A 17,338-nucleotide genomic window follows, 5' to 3' on the forward strand; every position below is an offset into this window, starting at 1 on the left:
TCCTGGGGCTCCTTCTGAAGGTTAATGCATTAGAAACTCGTAGTCTCCATCTAACAGATGAATTCATCTTACAAAGGCTTTCTCTGATGAACATCTGTTAAATGAATTTCTCTGTTTTTGTCTCAATCTAAGTTCTCAAAATCTTTGTATGTCAAAGCATGTTTTAAAGCAATTTATATCTTGTTAGTAACTTCTGTTACATCTGCCTTTGTATTTTTTAATATTTTAAAATAATTTTTAATCAATGTATACACACAAATACACATACCCTTCATATATATATGTACCCATACACACCTTATGTATCTATCTGAATTTTCTGTTTTAACCAGTATAATCTCTGCACAGTAGTCAAGTGCTGCCACCTGATAAATTTTTTTAAACTTCGTATTTGTAAAGCGAGAGGTACTTTTCACCAAGAATGACTTTTCAAAGTGTATTTCTGGAGAAGATTTTTAGCCATGGCTTCTCTTAGCCTGTTGGCTGCTGTGATGCTGAAAGTGGCATCACAGTAAAAAATGATAATGTTAGCAAGGAGGGCTCACCTGGGAGACCTCAAGTCAGGTTCGTCTCTTTCCTCCTGGTTACAGAACAAGATGTTGGTAATGTTCAATAAACAGGCTTTATGTCTACTTGTTAAAAATCAGTAGTTCTGCCATAATAGTTAAAAGAAATTTAAAATCAATAGGGAGTTGGTTTACTTTTGGTTTCCACAGTGGCACTTTTACAAGAAAAACTGCTGGTACGTAAAATAAGTTAAACAGTACTTTCATAAAGATGCAAAGTGCTTTCTTATCCTTAGCACTTGAAAGGCACTAGCTTTCAAATGTTTATTTAATTAAAAAGCAGAGAAAGAGAAAAAAAAATCCATGAACAGGACACCAAACGCATTATCTTGAAAAGAGTAAAGTTGCTTGTACATCAAGAAAATTTTCATTCTTCATTACTGGGTGAGAATGATGTTTACACTCTCTCAAAAAATAAAGCAACAGAGATTATATCTGTGTTGGTTTTTTTTTTTTTTTTTTTTTTTTTTTTTTCTTCTTTTCTGTATTTAGAATAGCTTTAGACTGATTTACAACTTGTTCATAAGTATCTTCAGAGTAGCTTATGAAGAAATTTGTACTCTGGGCAGAACAAAGACCTGACTTTTCCTTCAGCCCGTGCACACTTCAGTTTCTGAATGAATGAAGAATAACAAAACGCTTAGAAATATAGACAGAAAGTCCAATACAGTAAGAGTTATACTAAGAAGCATACAAAATAGTTTGCTTTCTTGTGTTCCTGGGAATGGTTGTTTTGCTCAATAAAGTCACTGTAAAATATCTCATTATAGGTTCTTTGTCTTTTATTTTGAATAATATATTATGGCAAGGCCTACTCCTTGGTGTTGTCCATGTGTCATTAGTTAGTTGAATACACTCAGGGCTAGCATATGCATCTCCCATATATGTCAGGGAAAAATGTAAGTGCAAAAAGGTATTTTTTCTTGTATGCATAGAACTTTGTGATGGACTTTATAATATGGCAATGTCCTTTTCCTTGATAGCAACTCTAGACATCATTTGATGGAAATCAGTGATGAAATTAATGTCTTAATGCAAAATTTGGCTCAGGAGCTATTATGTGTGATTGTCCTATTGCAGCATTGCTGAATAAAGGATTTCATTAGTATATTTGAAATTGATCAGTCCCTGTTAGAAATTGTAGGTTAAGCATTATTCTGGATGATCTAAATGATGTGGTGCTGAGTATCTTCAGTTACCAAAACAATAGGTATTTAGGACCTCATGAATCATAGGTGTCTGCACTGACAATTTTTTCCAGTTATGGTATGTCCATTAGATGGAAAAAAATCAATTTAGCCAACATACTGTATCTTTTTTTAGGCACCTCTGCTTTTTGTCTTCATTGATAGAGTCTTTGTTTCTGTGCTGTATACATAGAAACGTTTTAAAAGGTTCTTAATTTCTTTTTTAAACTTCTCTCATACCACCTGTATCAAACTTGATAAAACTAGTATATGTCAGTGTGAATTAATGATTTTATCTCAGTTCAAAACCGTTCCCCAGATGGATCTACAACTAAATTAATTTAGCACATCTATTTGACCATCCTCACTCTGTTACCAGTATAGACTATAATAGTAATAAAAAGGAGACGCCATAGCCTAGATGCTTCTAAATCAACAACTTCCCTTACATTGTTTTATCTTAAATGTGTCATTAATCTTATTGCATTAGAAATTAGGAATACTTTTCTGATTTTTGCAGTTAAGGTTGCAATATCGATTTCATTTTCTAGCCAAGTTCCTTGGATTCTCAGCATTAATGAGGTGTTATAGCTGTGCATTTTTCCTTGGAGTCTCAATGACTTTCTGTAGGATAATTCAATAAATGACTAAAATATACTATAAAGTCTTTATCATTTGCTTGGATTTTTAATTAGATTTTCTCACAGTCTCCCATAATGCTCTTTGATCACAGCTTTCTACTGGAATCACATCTTATAGCAATGATTCATAGATGATGAAATGGCCCATTCTGTCTGTGAAGTGTAAAGTCAAATATAAAAGCCGCTAATTCCCAAAGTACACTGTAACTGCTTAAGGGTTATGTATGGCAGTGCAGTGTACTTGGAGCCTCACGTGGGTTTGTCAATGGCAGTAGATATATGTTGTAGTACACTCTTTGTGGGAGCAGTATTGTATTTTTGGTCTCATGATTTTTACCCTCTGTGTCCAAAGCCAGCCTCATTTCTTCCAGTGCCTGCTCTGTGTTTAACACTTAGCCACCCCACTGAGTTCTGAGTTCTAAGTACTTCCCACATGAGATCTGATGGTCTGGGCTGATAAAGAGGTGGTTGGATAAACTGAGTCTGAAATTGTGGGAAGAAGCGAGGCAGGAGAGGCTGCAGAGGTGAAGTCTGGCACTTTGCTGCTGGTCTCTGTGGGCTGGAGCTGCTGGGAACACTCTCACCTTGCTCTAACAGCAACACCCCAGCTTCCCATGGTCTCTGTGCTGGCACCTGTGTCTTCAGGAGTCTCACAGCTGGACAATCCTTCTGGTATGAGGCACACATGGTGAGGAAGGCTGGTCAGCATTGTGCCAGCAGATCAAGGCATGGGAGTTAAAAAAAAAAGCATTTTTCTCCCACAAGAAACAGTGCAGGTATGATAACATAGCATACTGATTATGAACCTTTTCTGGCAGGTTTACTGTTACTTTCTAATGAGGAATGGCAAGGTGAGTTTGGAGGATGAGAATCAAGAATTGCTGCCCACTATTCTTGCAGAATAGTGTGCCACAGTTTCTGCCTAATCTTAGTAAGAATAGATGTAAATTTAAATAGCAGTAGTATTTTTAGTGTGGCAATTAATTACTTAACATGCCATATGACACTGTCAAACAACAGTCATGGGATTAGGTCTGTATGTCCTCTTCTACTGTTAAACATTTTTTGAAATTACTTTGGGATGTGGATGCTTTTGATGGGTATATATTTGATTTTAATGCTCTAATTTGACCATCATATATTTGCTTTTCTTCTGTTTTATAGACTGCCTTTTGTTAAAACTGAAAAATTAAAAAACAAAACAAAACCACTTAATTTTAGGAAGTGTGTATGCAGCTTTCCCAATTACTCTAACTTAAATAGTCATGCCCCAGAATCCTGTTTTTCAAAAGTTAGTGTTTATAATTTTAACAGGAGCTGTACTGTATTGTTTTGCTTTCAGTCCTTAAAAAGTAAGATAATCAGTAATGTAATGAAAAGATTTGGTTGTCCAACTTTTAAAGTTAGTCACACGTTAACAAAAAGCATCCTACAACTCGTTTGTGTAGAGACTTGCCTGGTTTTTCCACACCCCACCCCTGTATCCCCAGAATGCTGGAAGATATAAGGGCAGGTTATTACAGTGCTTCTATTTTCTGTCCAAACCCCTTTCTATTTAGGAAAAGAAAAACATCAAGGCTAATACATTCCGTCTAACATAACTGCTGGAAATGGAGTACAGTATTCTGTGAGTTTGTTTGTGTGTAAGGCTGAGAAGGATGACCTGTTTAGTTTGTCTAAAGGTTTCTGACACTCTTCTTCCAGTTGTCTGGAAGTTGTTGCATCATTTTCTTCTCTTATGTATATTAATACTTATTGAGCAATGCAAAAGAAAATAGTGTAATTTATTAGAAAAGATTAATAGAAAATGAACAAGGAAACAATTCTGTTGCTGTTGTAGGAAATTTACTCTTCTTTTGCCATTGTTTTTCTGAATTGCAATATTGTTGTGATGTTCTACTCGTCAACTTGCAGTACTGACAATAGGATTGGAAGAAGTTCTAGTCTAGTTCCTGTTAGATTATTCACTACAAATCACAAAAGGTAATACATTGAAATAGTTTCTCTCTTGTGAAATGACAAAACTGCACAACAGTGTTTGATTAGTCCTGGGCACGGCTCCTGATAGGAAAACCAGTGCCACAGTCTGGTAGACTAGGTTGTGCAATATCAGAGGTGTGCCTGTGAAAATAACATTGGTGCTAAGTAAGCTGAGTTGAAGATGGGATGTCACTAAATCTTTGTGCAATGAAATATTCCACTCTAGTATAAAATCTCCATATATAAAATGCTTTTCAACACTGGACACAGAAGCAAAACAAAAACTGAAATCAGTTTTTTTAAACATGACAACATGCAACACTGACTCTTCCTCAAGTTCAGAACACTCAGCTGCTAAGCAACATGCATATGCATCTTCAGTTAAGACCTCACTATTTCTCTCAAAAGTGAGTACAAAAAGCCTTCATGCTGAGAATTGCTATTCATGTCTCGGAAAGTCATGGAACAGAACTAATCATGATTTTATTTGCTATAATTTGTTGATTTTCTGCTCAGGAAAACATTGATGATAAGAACTGACCTTTTCATGGAAATAAATAATTTTTTAGGAGGGCTTATTTCTGGTCCAGTAAAAAACTTACAGTGAGGAGGAATAAGACACCACAGGTCAATGACTAAGGCACAGATCTGGAGAATGGGAGAGCTAGTTGCAAAGCCTGATCTCAGCCTGATACTGAATAGGAATCCTAGCAAGTCTTTCACCGTTGAAGGCATCGAGTATCTCAGACACCATGGTATTCAGACACATTTGTCTTTCTCTCTTTATTCACACAAATATGCCACCATTCCTTTTTTTATGATGAAGATAAACAAAATATCTTGATTATCAGGATTCTTGACTTCCATCCTGCTCCAGCTTCAAGTCTTTAGTACATATATAAGAAAGCTTTTTTCTTGGAGATGAGAGGTGGTTGTGCTTTAAAGACACTCAGCTGTCAATATTCAGTGTTAAGTACCTTATTAAGACACAAATTGAGAAATACAGAACATTTGCAACATGAAAGGAAATCAGACTGAGTACATCTGAAAATTGGTGGTACTGGCTCTGCCTGTGCAGAGTGGCTCTGCTCATTCTTCACAGGTACAACTGTAAAACAGAACTGCTATTCCTGGACCCAAGGTGATGTGTCATGATTCATCATCATCATACAGCTAGCCAATCTGAATTTAAAATTTTACTTTAAGTTTTCACATGTGCTTCACACAAGTGTACCTACTGGCTGTGGTGGAGCAATAGAGAGAGGCTCAGCTGGATGTGACATATGTAGTATATCCTACCCGCAGAATCTATCCCAGGTACTGCTTTTGGGAATAGAACACTTTGTCTGAAACTGTGACATGAAAGGTTGACTCATAGCTTCACAGTGGTGGTACAGACTCCATAGCTTTCCTGCATTCACTATAGTCACATATACAGTAAGCTGAATGTTGTTTTATTTTGCTTTCTTTGGAGGTGGAAGGTGCTACACGAATGAGCTGTAAATAAAACCTTACAGGTTATTGTCTGCAGGAGCATACCTTGTAAAGAAAGACGTGTGAAATTAAGCACTAGAAAATACATTAATAAGCATTAAAGAATAAGCTTATTAAAAGAGTTTGGGTATTTGTATATGATTTCTTCTTCCTCTGTTCATGAGCATGTCTTATGAGCAAGAAGGAGAAGCTTGCCATGTTGTGGTAAGCAAGAAAGCAGATCAGGTGTCCAGAAAAAGGCTGGTAGATGTTTGAACCTGCCCTAGATCATGGCTTCATTCCAGCTGAGTTCTTCTAACAGGTGGCTTGCTGAGTGGTGTGCCAAGGTGACTTTTGTCCAGGGAACTGCCTGGATGACAAGCTGCTTCAGACTGAGGAAGAGGGTCTTTGCTTTGATGAAGAAATTGCCAAAACTCATGTCTCATTAGTGTTTCCTAAGGTTCTTTGGAAGTGAACAACAGTGTAATTAAAGGCTGACGTAAACACGTTTCTGCACGCTTTCCCCGAAGCATTTTATCACATTAGAATTGATCAAAATTGTTGCCTTGGGCTGTCTCGAACAGCCATACATCTGGAGCACCATTTGTGCAAGCTGCTGATGAGTAGGCTACATACGCTATGCTTCACAGCAGCTCTTCTGCCTTCCTGTGTAGACAGGTTTACCTTGGGAGATGAGATGATCTAACTTTTTATTTGCATAAGCCCTTTTTTTCTTTTATGTGATGCTTTAAAATGTGCAACATGCCACCTGTTTGGGTGTATATGTCCTCTGTCTCCATGACAGTATGAGAATACAGGCAACAGTGATTTGGAACAGCACTGAGAACTAAACAAAATAAAAAGCCTGGGTTTTGTATTTGAAGAAAATTATTGGCAGCACAGGACATGGTATCTGAATAGTGTTGACCTTTTGATAACTTTATCCAAGTGCTTTTGGCATCTTTCTGTTTTTCATCTGTACTTAACATTTTTTTCCAAAAGTATAAAAGTAACCCACACTTGAAACAGTTTTATTTTCATTCTTAAATTAATGAATATTAGAATCTCATTCATGAAACTTTGACACAAATATAAAAGCAAGTGGCCTATTTTTCTGTCCCCTGTTTTTCATTCATTATGTAATTATCAGTATATAACTAAGGTCTGTGCAGCTACTAGACTATATGTCATGATGTGGAAAAAATAAGATGTTTTAAAATGAGAAAAATATGTGTTTTCTATTATGTAGAAGCTACTAGTAAAATCATGTGAAGTCTCACTGTCACTTTAACTCATTCTGCTTTGTTTAATGAGCAAAATTAATGAGCTTTTACTTAGGACTAAAATTAAAGACAGTGAAAAACTGGTTTATTCTCCCCTTTCACAACCCCCCGCTCCGCCCCTCCCTTTTTTGTTTTTGTAACTGGTAACTCTCCAAAGAAATGTAACTTGTGTGTTTTTTCTGTTAAAGCTCTGAGCCTCCTCTCTTGGTCGAGGAGGAGACGGAGGCTCCTCCTATACAAACAGTTATTGTTCCGTCTACCCTGTGGGCTGCATCTGTTATTTGGCAGTGGCAGGAGCATGAATGCTCCGTTCTGATGGCCAGGGACACACGGGGAGAGCTGCGGGTGCTGGGGGGATGGGGGGCGAAGGGGCTATCTGAGTTACTTTGCAGTACCAAGTGCATTGTTTTAACAAAGTGGCTGATCAGCTGTTACTCTTACAGTTGCCTGTGCTATATATAAAGAGACTTCTGGTGATGTGCTGCGCAGTCTACGTTAATGTTGCTGTTTTAGTGGGTAATGAGTATTTTTATGACAGTGCTGAATTTTCTGTTCCTGACTACCAGTGGCATTTATCTCGATAAGGAAATGGTGTTTTGTATGAGAGGTTCATTGTGTTTGCTTTGTACTTTATGCTGTCTGTTTTCTATGTGCTTAGTACAATTCTTACTTCTGTAAAGTAGGAGCAGGAATAAATAACACAATTTAAAAGCAAGTGCTAGGGCTATCATATTCACCAGTCTCCTTTTCAGTAGGTTCTTTTGAAATTAGTGGTGCCACTGGGAGTTAGTGGACACTGATTGCATTGCACTTCATGCAGCATACTTTCGAGCAACAGAAATATTTTTGTTTTGAAAAACACAACTTTTGCTTGTTTAATGAAGTAACAGTCACCAATCAAATTAAATCTCTGTTGCATTCCATAAATAAGAGCTGCTGATGCACGCAGTACCTTCAGGAGCTGAGCAGCTTTCTTTCATGAGTTCTGTTGTTGAGTATGAATTTTATATAATGAAAAGATTTTCCACTTCTATCACATGATTTCTTTTCCTCAGAGAGACTTAAGTGCAGTACTTTTAATCTGGAATAAAATTAAACTGCTTGTGCATTCTCTCTTTTGCAATAGCCTATATGTGGTAGTCAACAAGGTATTCGGTCACTGTTCTGTGACAACCAAGTGCTGTAGTGGGAGACTGTGTCTAAAAGCTATTATGCATACTTGTATTTTTTTTTCTCATATTGTAACAATTGCAGCATTGCTGCAGAGACAGAGATTGTGCATGCACAGAACCGTGGTACAAAGACAGTAGCTAGTTAATTTTGTCCTGGGCTTTTATAAAACCCTACAGCTGTTGTGGAGGTGTGTGAATTTGCTTGCTCTGGTGGAACTAGGGCCTTGTATGAGGAAGCTAGGGCTGTCTTTTGAGCAGAAAATAAAACATAATGAAACATTAGAAAATCATTCCAGAATTAATGTGCTTTCTTATCATGGTTTGCCTATGCAAAAGACCATGTAAAAAATGCAGTCTTGCAATTTAAAAAAATTTCTTAACTTAGGAGAATGTATTAAAAAAAAAACCCTGTAACCATTTGGCAATTTTGTCTTTGCTATCTGCTGATAGATTCAGCGAAACAACATATTCCTCCATTTTACTCCTCAAGAACAACTTATTCACTAAGTTTTTATAAGAATGCTATAAGTACCTTGGTCACCACGCAATGGTTTGAATAAAGAAATTGCAACAGATCAGTATAATAGAGGGTATATGGTAACCTTTGTGATATCTGTTAAAACTGAATGAGTGCTGAATTTCTCTGTTGTAAAGCAACCCTTGCCGAATGCTTTGCTGAATAGAACCCTTCCTCAGCAGCCTCCTTGAAGAGGTGAACCTTGCAGGGCATCTGGGATATCAGCACTTAGTAATCGGAACCAAACTGGAGTAAGGGAGTTGTAGAAGGATGGTGGAGGGGCACTGGTAGAGTCTCCTCTGGATCTGGTGCCAGTCCCTATGCAGGGGTTGACAGTGGGATGGAGCAGAGTGGATAAATCCTCTCTCAGTTTGATGAGTCCTGCTCTAAGTACGACTTTCAGGGTTAAAACTCACTCTTAAACTCCAGCCAATCCAGAAAGCACTGGTCCAATTTGGTCTTAGTAAGGCACTCACATTTTGCGGGTTTGTCTTTGGTTTCCAAGATAATTGTATGTGCTCCAGAATAGCCAGAATGTGTGCCAATATTAAAAGTGATAAAATCACCTTAAGGGCTAACATGCTGCATGCAGGAAAGCCAGCTTCAAGTACAGTGAAGTACTTAAAAAATTACCTTTGCTTTAAACATGAGTTAATCCCATCGATTTGAGGTGGAACCCACTTACGATACTGATGTGTGTCCTATAAAATTTTTGTAATTAACTTTTAAGTAATTTGGTGCAAAATCCAACAAATATTGTTTAATTAATTTAAACCTGTGGAAAGAATACAGTATTTTTTATGCAATATTTGTAACCCTGCATGGTGAAAATAATACTTTTGTCCCTGCAAGTACATTATCTTCATGCAGCGGGCTCTAAAGAGATGTTTTTGTTGGAAAGGAAACTAGAAGGAAGAGGTGGGAAGGCCCTACCTGAAACATGGAAAATATGAGATAGAGAATTTAAAGTATCTTTTATTCTTAGGGAGGTTACATTGCTTCACTATGATTTTGGGAAGGGTAAGTAATGGGCTGTGAAATAACAAAATAATAAATACCATAAACCAGCATGTGTATGGCACTTACCCTACACACCTGAGTGTAGGTGTTCCATTAAAAAAATGCAATAAAGATTATGTGACTGTTGAAGGTGCAGATGATTTGATGATCTTTTGGGAAGGTGAGAAGTGTCTAGGGAGGTTCTGAAGATGTTGATTTCTTCACTGTTTGGCTTGTCTGGTATGAAAGGAATGTGGTTTCTCTTTTGCAGGAGAAAGACCAGTAAGGGAATTATTATTCATTCTCACGCTTGAAAGCAGTATTTTAAAATTGCTTTATTGGTCCTGAGGGGGTTGGGTCACCAAGCAGTATTTATGCAAGAACAGTAAAAATAAATATTTTGTCTACAAAATTATATGTGCTAAGACGGGCTTCCAAGGTAAACTTCTCCATTGTTTTTCTATTGCAGATATGTCTTCTCCTACAATGAAGAAACCTGAAAAGCCTTTGTTTAGTCCTACTTCTCCCCAGGATTCTTCACCAAGACTGAGCACTTTTCCCCAGCACCACCACCCAGGAATCCCAGGAGTTGCACACAGTGGTGAGAGTTATGGAGGAGGAAGAAATACCTCCTTATTTATTTGGTCTGCTCTCCTTTCCTACAATCAGATTGTGATGCATTGCTGCAGACTTTCTTAAAGGTCTAATCCCATTTATAATGCTGATGAGAGTAGAAGCGGAAGAAGTTAGAGAATGCTTGGATGAATGCTCGTTAAACTCAGTTCAGGTAGTCTGACTGATGCAAGTCACCAGAAAGGAATTAGGATTAACCAGAGAATAAAATAAACTGTAAATCACGTGAAGAAACTGACAGAGGAAAAATCCTCCCAATCTCTCCTCCTTGAACTTACACCCATTCTTCTTATTGTTGCTATGGTTATGTTGCATTTAAATACAAGAACAGGTAGTAGGGAGGATTTTGTACACAAGAGAAGTCGCAGTCATGTTCACTATGTTACACAATTAAATAAGTACCAGTGCTTCTTTTGAATGCACTTTCTAAAGAGGCAGAGTCTTGATAAATATTTTTCAATCTATTTTCTGAACTCTGTAGTAGATCCATAGTAAAACTTCATTTAAAGTGTGAAGGAGGCACTTGAGATGTGACAGAATGCATGTTATCTTGAGGGTTTGTGAGGAATGACATGGAAATTTCAGCATTGTGGTCTGTTTAAAACAGTGAGAGTGCCCCCAGCTCTCTAGATGAGAACATGGTTAAGTCTCCCCTCAGCAGCTCATCACATCTCCTTATATACTGCATATAAAGGGATTAATTTCTTGAGCAGAGCTGAGTGACTAGAGGAGTAGAACAGATTTGAGGACTCTTTCTTCTTTTCTTTAACAAGCAGTTCTGCTGTGAGAAGTTCCTCCTTTGTGATTTCTCCGTGATTTCAAGTTATGTGTAAGGACTGTTTTCCCCTTAACATATTACTTACTGGATATTATGAAAGTGAGCCCGGTCTCATTCTGGTCTCTGTAAGGTTCCCACTATCAGCAAACACTCAAGCACATCAAAGATGGTTGGTGAAATGGAAAGGATAGATTTCTGCTCACTCGTGTTTGTTTTGCACAACTCCCACATGTCAGAGCAGTAACCAGTGTTTTATGATTAAACTGAACTTGTGGGGCTGTAATTAAAATGAACTTGTCAGAAAAGAAGCTTCCATAATTATTTTTGGCCCTATGCTTGTGTGTAGATCTTTACAATTTGCTTTAGTATAAAATTTGTAGATATATATTTGGGTGACAGTCACAACCTAATTTGTAGACTAACTATTTAGTTGCTATGAAACCTGATTTCTATCTGTGTAGCCTGTTTTATTATGTCAGTGAGCAACATTTTTGACATTTGCAAGGTTTTGATTGCCAAGTATGGCAATTTTGTAACATTCCTACTGTTTTTTTTTTTTTTCTCGGGCAAACTATGACTTGGTCCCAGCTCAAAAATAGCAAGTAATGTGAAAATTAACCTAAAAAAAAACTCCTCAAAGATATGAGAGATGATCCAGAAAAGCAGTATTGATGGACTTATGCTGATAGACTATAGAACTGTGAGCAGTTTATAAAATACCTTATTTATACAGACCTGATTTTGTACTCTCCTACTAATGAAAAGAAAAGCACTGTCTTCTCCGTTTCCATTGAACTCAGTACCTCCTTTTTAATATGGTGCCAAGTAGGTGCCTTCTAGATACGTAGTAAGGGTAGAAGATTGTTGTGCAGTGTGATAGAACACTCTCCACTTCCAGATAGAGAACTGTGCAGCAGCAGAACATTCTGCACATTCCTTTCACTTTAAGATATTGCTGGTTGTTTAGGCATGACATATGGGCTATACTACAGATAGAGAAATGTGTGCTTGTAGGGTCTGGGAAGAAAGAGAATGAAAAGAAAAGTATGTATAGGGTAGATACTTTCTTTCTTTGTCAGAGAAATTTTTATTAAATGTAGGGGTTTCCCAGGCCCTGGAGTTGAATGTTCCTTAGTATTTTTCACAAAGGTCAGCTAAGATTCATGGCATTGTTGGTGGGTAGTTATTACCCTGTCCCACATGAGGCAGGTACAGTGCAATGCAGTGAGGAATCACTGATTTTTATGTAGGTCTTGCTGACTTTGCTCTCTGTTGGAGTGCTCTGCATAAAAGTGTGGGTTTTATTTACTGAAAAAAAGTATTTATTTTGTTTATTTGGGCTGCGTATGGGAAAACTGTATAATTGAATTGTCTCCTGTGCTAGAGAATGATTGCTTTAAAGAAAAAATTAATCTGATGATGGCATAACCCATGAAACCAAAATAAGATACAGTATTTATGAATTTGAAAGAGTAGCACTTTCCATTGCCTGGGATGATGTGAGGAAAACATGTAAGTTTTTCTTTAAAGATGCCATGAAGCAGGGTTGCAATGTACTGATTTATAACTGACTCTTTATTTTTCTTGCTGTAACACAGAGGTGAAGAATTTTAGAAGAAACAAGACGCGAAGTAATTTTAATTTTATTTTATCTTCTCCAGTCATCTCAACTAGAACTCCACCTCCACCTTCACCATTGCCATTTCCAGCACAAGCTATTCTCCCTCCTGCCCCATCTAGCTACTTCTCTCATCCAACGATCAGATATCCTCCCCACCTGAACCCTCAGGATACCCTGAAGAATTATGTACCTTCTTACGACCCGTCCAGCCCACAGACTAGCCAGGTACTGTAAAACGATGCGAACCCTCCAGAAGAAATCCTGTGAGGAATGTGTGTCTTCTAGGGCATCTAGACCAGTATCTCACTGTTTCTGGTCTCAGAGCAAGCTGGGAGCTGGCATACAAGCGATCCAGCAACTTTTCCTGTACATCATGGTTGAATAAATGGTACAGGTTAGTCATATCCACTTGCTGTTCCTCTGTCAAGTGCAAGAAAAATACTTGTAATGAGCGACCTGGCAGCACTAACAGGGCAGATTTTAGTCCCACAACCCTTCTGCAGGCTGTGTGTCTCTGTGGCTGCACAGAGCCAATGGAGGTGAAGCCTCTGCTGCAGGGTGGAGCAAGAAATGTGCTGATACATACGCACTCATTCATGCACATGCACAGATGTGCAGGTATATTTATAGACCAGCAATTAAAATAACTCTGCCAAGGTAATGCTTGCCCTGTTTCGTAGGCACCTGACATTTCTTTGCACAGATGTGCCTGTAGTAAGCACATCACAGACCCACAAAATTGTTTTTTCTTCCTTTCATTCCTGTATGCAGTACCAGATGAGTTCCTGGCTGCTACACTGATTCAGACTTCTGCCTGATATGGGAAATTAACGTGGTTTTCATCAGCAAAGTAATTAATGAAGTACTGTGTGCAGAACTGCTTTCCGTGATAGCATCAGCACATAACATTAGCATGTGATCTTCACTATTTGATAAACTGTGGTTGAGACTTGGTCTGTCAATACTTGGAATATTTCCACACTGCCAATGTAATGTAATCTTTGCTGCTTAGGCTGTTATTTATTTTTGATGCTTTGTCTAAAAGGCTCTTGTGGAGCCCTGTAGTCTGTGCTTTAGCATGTTTTTTTAGAAGAGTCCTGGGAATGTAAACTCAAGAGACAACTGTCAGGTTTTCCTGTGCCTAAGAGTTAGGTGCCTTTGGAAGGACTGTCTTATCAGGGATGAAGGGGTTGCTGTGGAGGCATTTTGGTTTGGGTTTTTAAACATGTTTTTAATGGTTTTTAAACATGTGTTTCAGGGGCAACAGCAACATAACTTGAGGCTTAATCAAACTTCCTATGTGGAATAGCAGATAGAGCCCCTGTGGGCTGTTCATGTCTTTGTGGCTATTGTCCCCATGGGCTAGTGGTCTGGTCCAGCTTCATGACTTTCTATGAATTTAAAACAAACAAACAAACAAAAAAGTGGGTCTATAAAATCAAAATTTACCTTGAAGGGAGAAATCCTAACTGTGTGATTTTTGTTGCTTATAGTATTAATGCAAATTAAACGAAAAAGTGAAAATGGAGTATGTCAGCTTTCGAATACAAATTACTATCTGTGCATGGATTAAAAGTCTTTCAGTCCCATGTAGCATTTTTGCTGAGACTCAGCTGGGAATGTTGCATGCAAGACCTGATTTTAATTTCTGTAAAATTTCCATGAATAACAAGGTCTAATTAAGACATCCATTAAAAGTCCTTAATGTTAATTCAGTGCGGAAAATCTTAAGAGTTCTGTTGGATTTTTTTTTTTTTTTAACTGATGTCTTAATTAGGCACTATTAAGGGAAATATTATGCAAATTAAAATCAGGCCTTTACTGTTATGCCTTTCTTTAATTATTTGGTGCTTGTTTTACTTACATTTTGATTTCTTATATATATTAAAAGAGCAGATTAGGTGATAATCTCTCTGAATTGTTCGGTGTTCTGCTTTGGATCACTGCTGAAAAAATATAACATCTAAATGAAGTACCTGACTTTCAGACTATTGACAAATGTGCTGTCTTGTGATTTTATATCATTGAGGAATATATTAACTGAGCAGGAGAAATGCTTTCAAGTCTTTGCTCAACAAAGGTCTTACTCTTTTCCCTTATCTGTGGCTGAAAGGTTAAACTTTAGACTTAAAAGATAATTTCACTCTCTTGGTTTTTCTCCAGAGTAGTAGCAAACTGAACGCACTTCCTATTCATGTGTTGTGGCACCATAGGGAATAACAGGCCAAACTGGCCTCAGTTTACTGTTTTTGTCACCTTTCATAACTTTTCTCTTATGGTGGTGTTTTTAATTTCATTTGATGTCCAGTTTAGTTCCTAAGAAGAGATTCCAGGCATCTGCATCAGCCATTCTCCACAGTTTATTATACTTTATCACTGTTATTAGTGTAATCTCTTTCAGATTTAATTTTTTAAAGTTTATATCTGAGATACACCACACATTAGAGGAGTTTCATGCCCAGTCAAAATATCTCTAAATAAAACAGTTAAAGGATGGCTGTACAAAAAGCAAACCAGCAAGAATAATTTTTTGCTTAGGAAAAGAAGCGGCAGCCGTCTGTGAAGTTTCAGTGACAAAAGGGAATTGTTCTGATACAATGGCATGCTTTGAGCCAAACCAGTTTTTCTTTTCTAAATAAAACATGAATTTTATTCAAACAAATTTAATTATTACAAAATGCAAAACTGCATCCGTAGGAAAACCACATCAAATTTAATTATACTTTCCCACCTCAAAACATACTCATTTGGATTTCAAAAGCAGAACTATGATGATAGTTTTAATTTCAGATTTAGAAATAGAAAGGATGGATACCCTGACAGCATTTACCTAAAATGAACTGTTCCTCCCCAGCATCCTTCTATTATACACCAATTTAGATTGTTAAGACAAGCAACTGAGATGTCTTGTACTCCCCACAGCAATTTTGAGATTAATTACATTACTGCTGCACTGATTATAGTGAGACATTTCTATCCAGTGGAATACTTTAAGCAAAATTAAAGATACAGTGCTCCCATAGCTTTCCATGGTGGGAAGCAGTGAGCAATTTTCTTGACATAATGTTAAATACTCCAAATTATGTGTGATGAACAATCACGAAGTTCAAATAGGCCCTGTGGCTGCAGTGAAAAATGAATTAACAATGGGTGATCTTAAACAAAAGAGAGCCGTGGCTGTTGGTTTCATGCATATCTACTTTTTATCCCCTTTTTGATCTGGAGAATAAGTAAACAAATATACTGAACAGAAATGGACCTTGTTAGATATAGACCTGGACTTGCCTCCAACTACTAGTCTGAAAAGTTCCCAAGGTTTTGAGAACTGCTGTACTTTCCGCTAATTAAGTAATTCTGCTGAGCCCTTTTTGTTATGCTTATTTCAGCACTTTTCTTCTTAGCTAGGCATGGATGTTAACTGGGTGAGATTGTGTGTGTGAGCATGTATCTGTATTATGATGGAGGGCTAATCTCTCCAAAGTTAAAGCAATACTGGTTACTTACTGTAAGTTTCAACAAAAACTAAATCAATTAGTACGTGTCTAATCCAACCTGCGGTGTTTCTCCATCTACAGTGTATTATGGTTTTCAAACCTACCACAAATTTCGAATATCTATTTTTCTTTTCCGGCGATTCCAGATGGATGAATCTTTTAGTCTTTGAAAATAACACCTCCTCTCTGTTTGCCTACACATGTGCACACACACACAAATCTGCACAGACTTGAAATACATTAATAATTGGAGTGTATGAATCAATACACAGTATCAGAATCAGACTTCCAATGAGCCTGAACAAATCACCAAACATAACAACACTTGTGTGGCTGAAGTTAAACCCTAAATAGCCAAACTCAGTGCCCTGTTGAGTTAAATGGAATAATTTCCTGATTAAGGTGTGTTGAAACGCAAAAGAAGGGTCAGCAAGTGTGGTGAAGGAAATAGTGTTGGGGGAAACAGATAAGGTGAATCCTGATGAAGAACATCCTGGCATCAGTGAGAATATTCTTTTTTCTGACTGAACCAAGCAAACAGGACTAGACAATCTTCCAAGGCCTTGGAGTTTGAATTATGAAGGGCAGAGTTTACAGGTAACCTTAAATCAAAATTTGTGATATTTTGATGAACTATGTGGTTTTCAGTGGCATGGTAAAACTGCCTCCAGATTGGGGGAGTTAAGTATTGGACCCTTTTCCTCTTACAGAAAATGTCTTACACTTACTTGCATACTACAGTCTAACGGAATCGCTCTCCACATACTGACTAAAATTTGTGGGGCTGTTAAAACATAATGTGTTGCAATGTGGACTAGATTGCAGCTTTATCTTTTTATTGGTTTTATCTTTGAAGACAGAAATATCTGAACTGCTTGAGAAGAGCTGCTCTTGAAAGCTGGTGAGGCCACTTATTTCCCTCTCAATATTGATTGGGGTATTCACTGATTGGGGTATTCAATTTTTTGTTCGGTAAAAGATACACACACTCTTC

The 17,338-nt window shown here is 37.5% G+C and overlaps 1 protein-coding gene across 1 annotated transcript in view; it reads left to right on the forward strand.

The window, feature by feature from the left end:
• The window catches only part of NFIB (nuclear factor I/B), a 67,188-nt gene that overhangs the window by 20,678 nt on the left and 29,172 nt on the right, over positions 1-17,338 (forward strand). The window contains exons 5-6 of the mRNA XM_008945833.1: positions 10,288-10,419; positions 12,891-13,075. Coding sequence (XP_008944081.1) covers positions 10,288-10,419; positions 12,891-13,075 — 317 coding nt within the window. The remainder of the gene's footprint in view (positions 1-10,287; positions 10,420-12,890; positions 13,076-17,338) is intronic.

This window comes from Merops nubicus, unplaced genomic scaffold (genome assembly GCF_000691845.1).
Source record: "Merops nubicus isolate BGI_N331 unplaced genomic scaffold, ASM69184v1 scaffold12900, whole genome shotgun sequence".
Taxonomy (NCBI): Eukaryota; Metazoa; Chordata; class Aves; order Coraciiformes; family Meropidae; genus Merops; species Merops nubicus.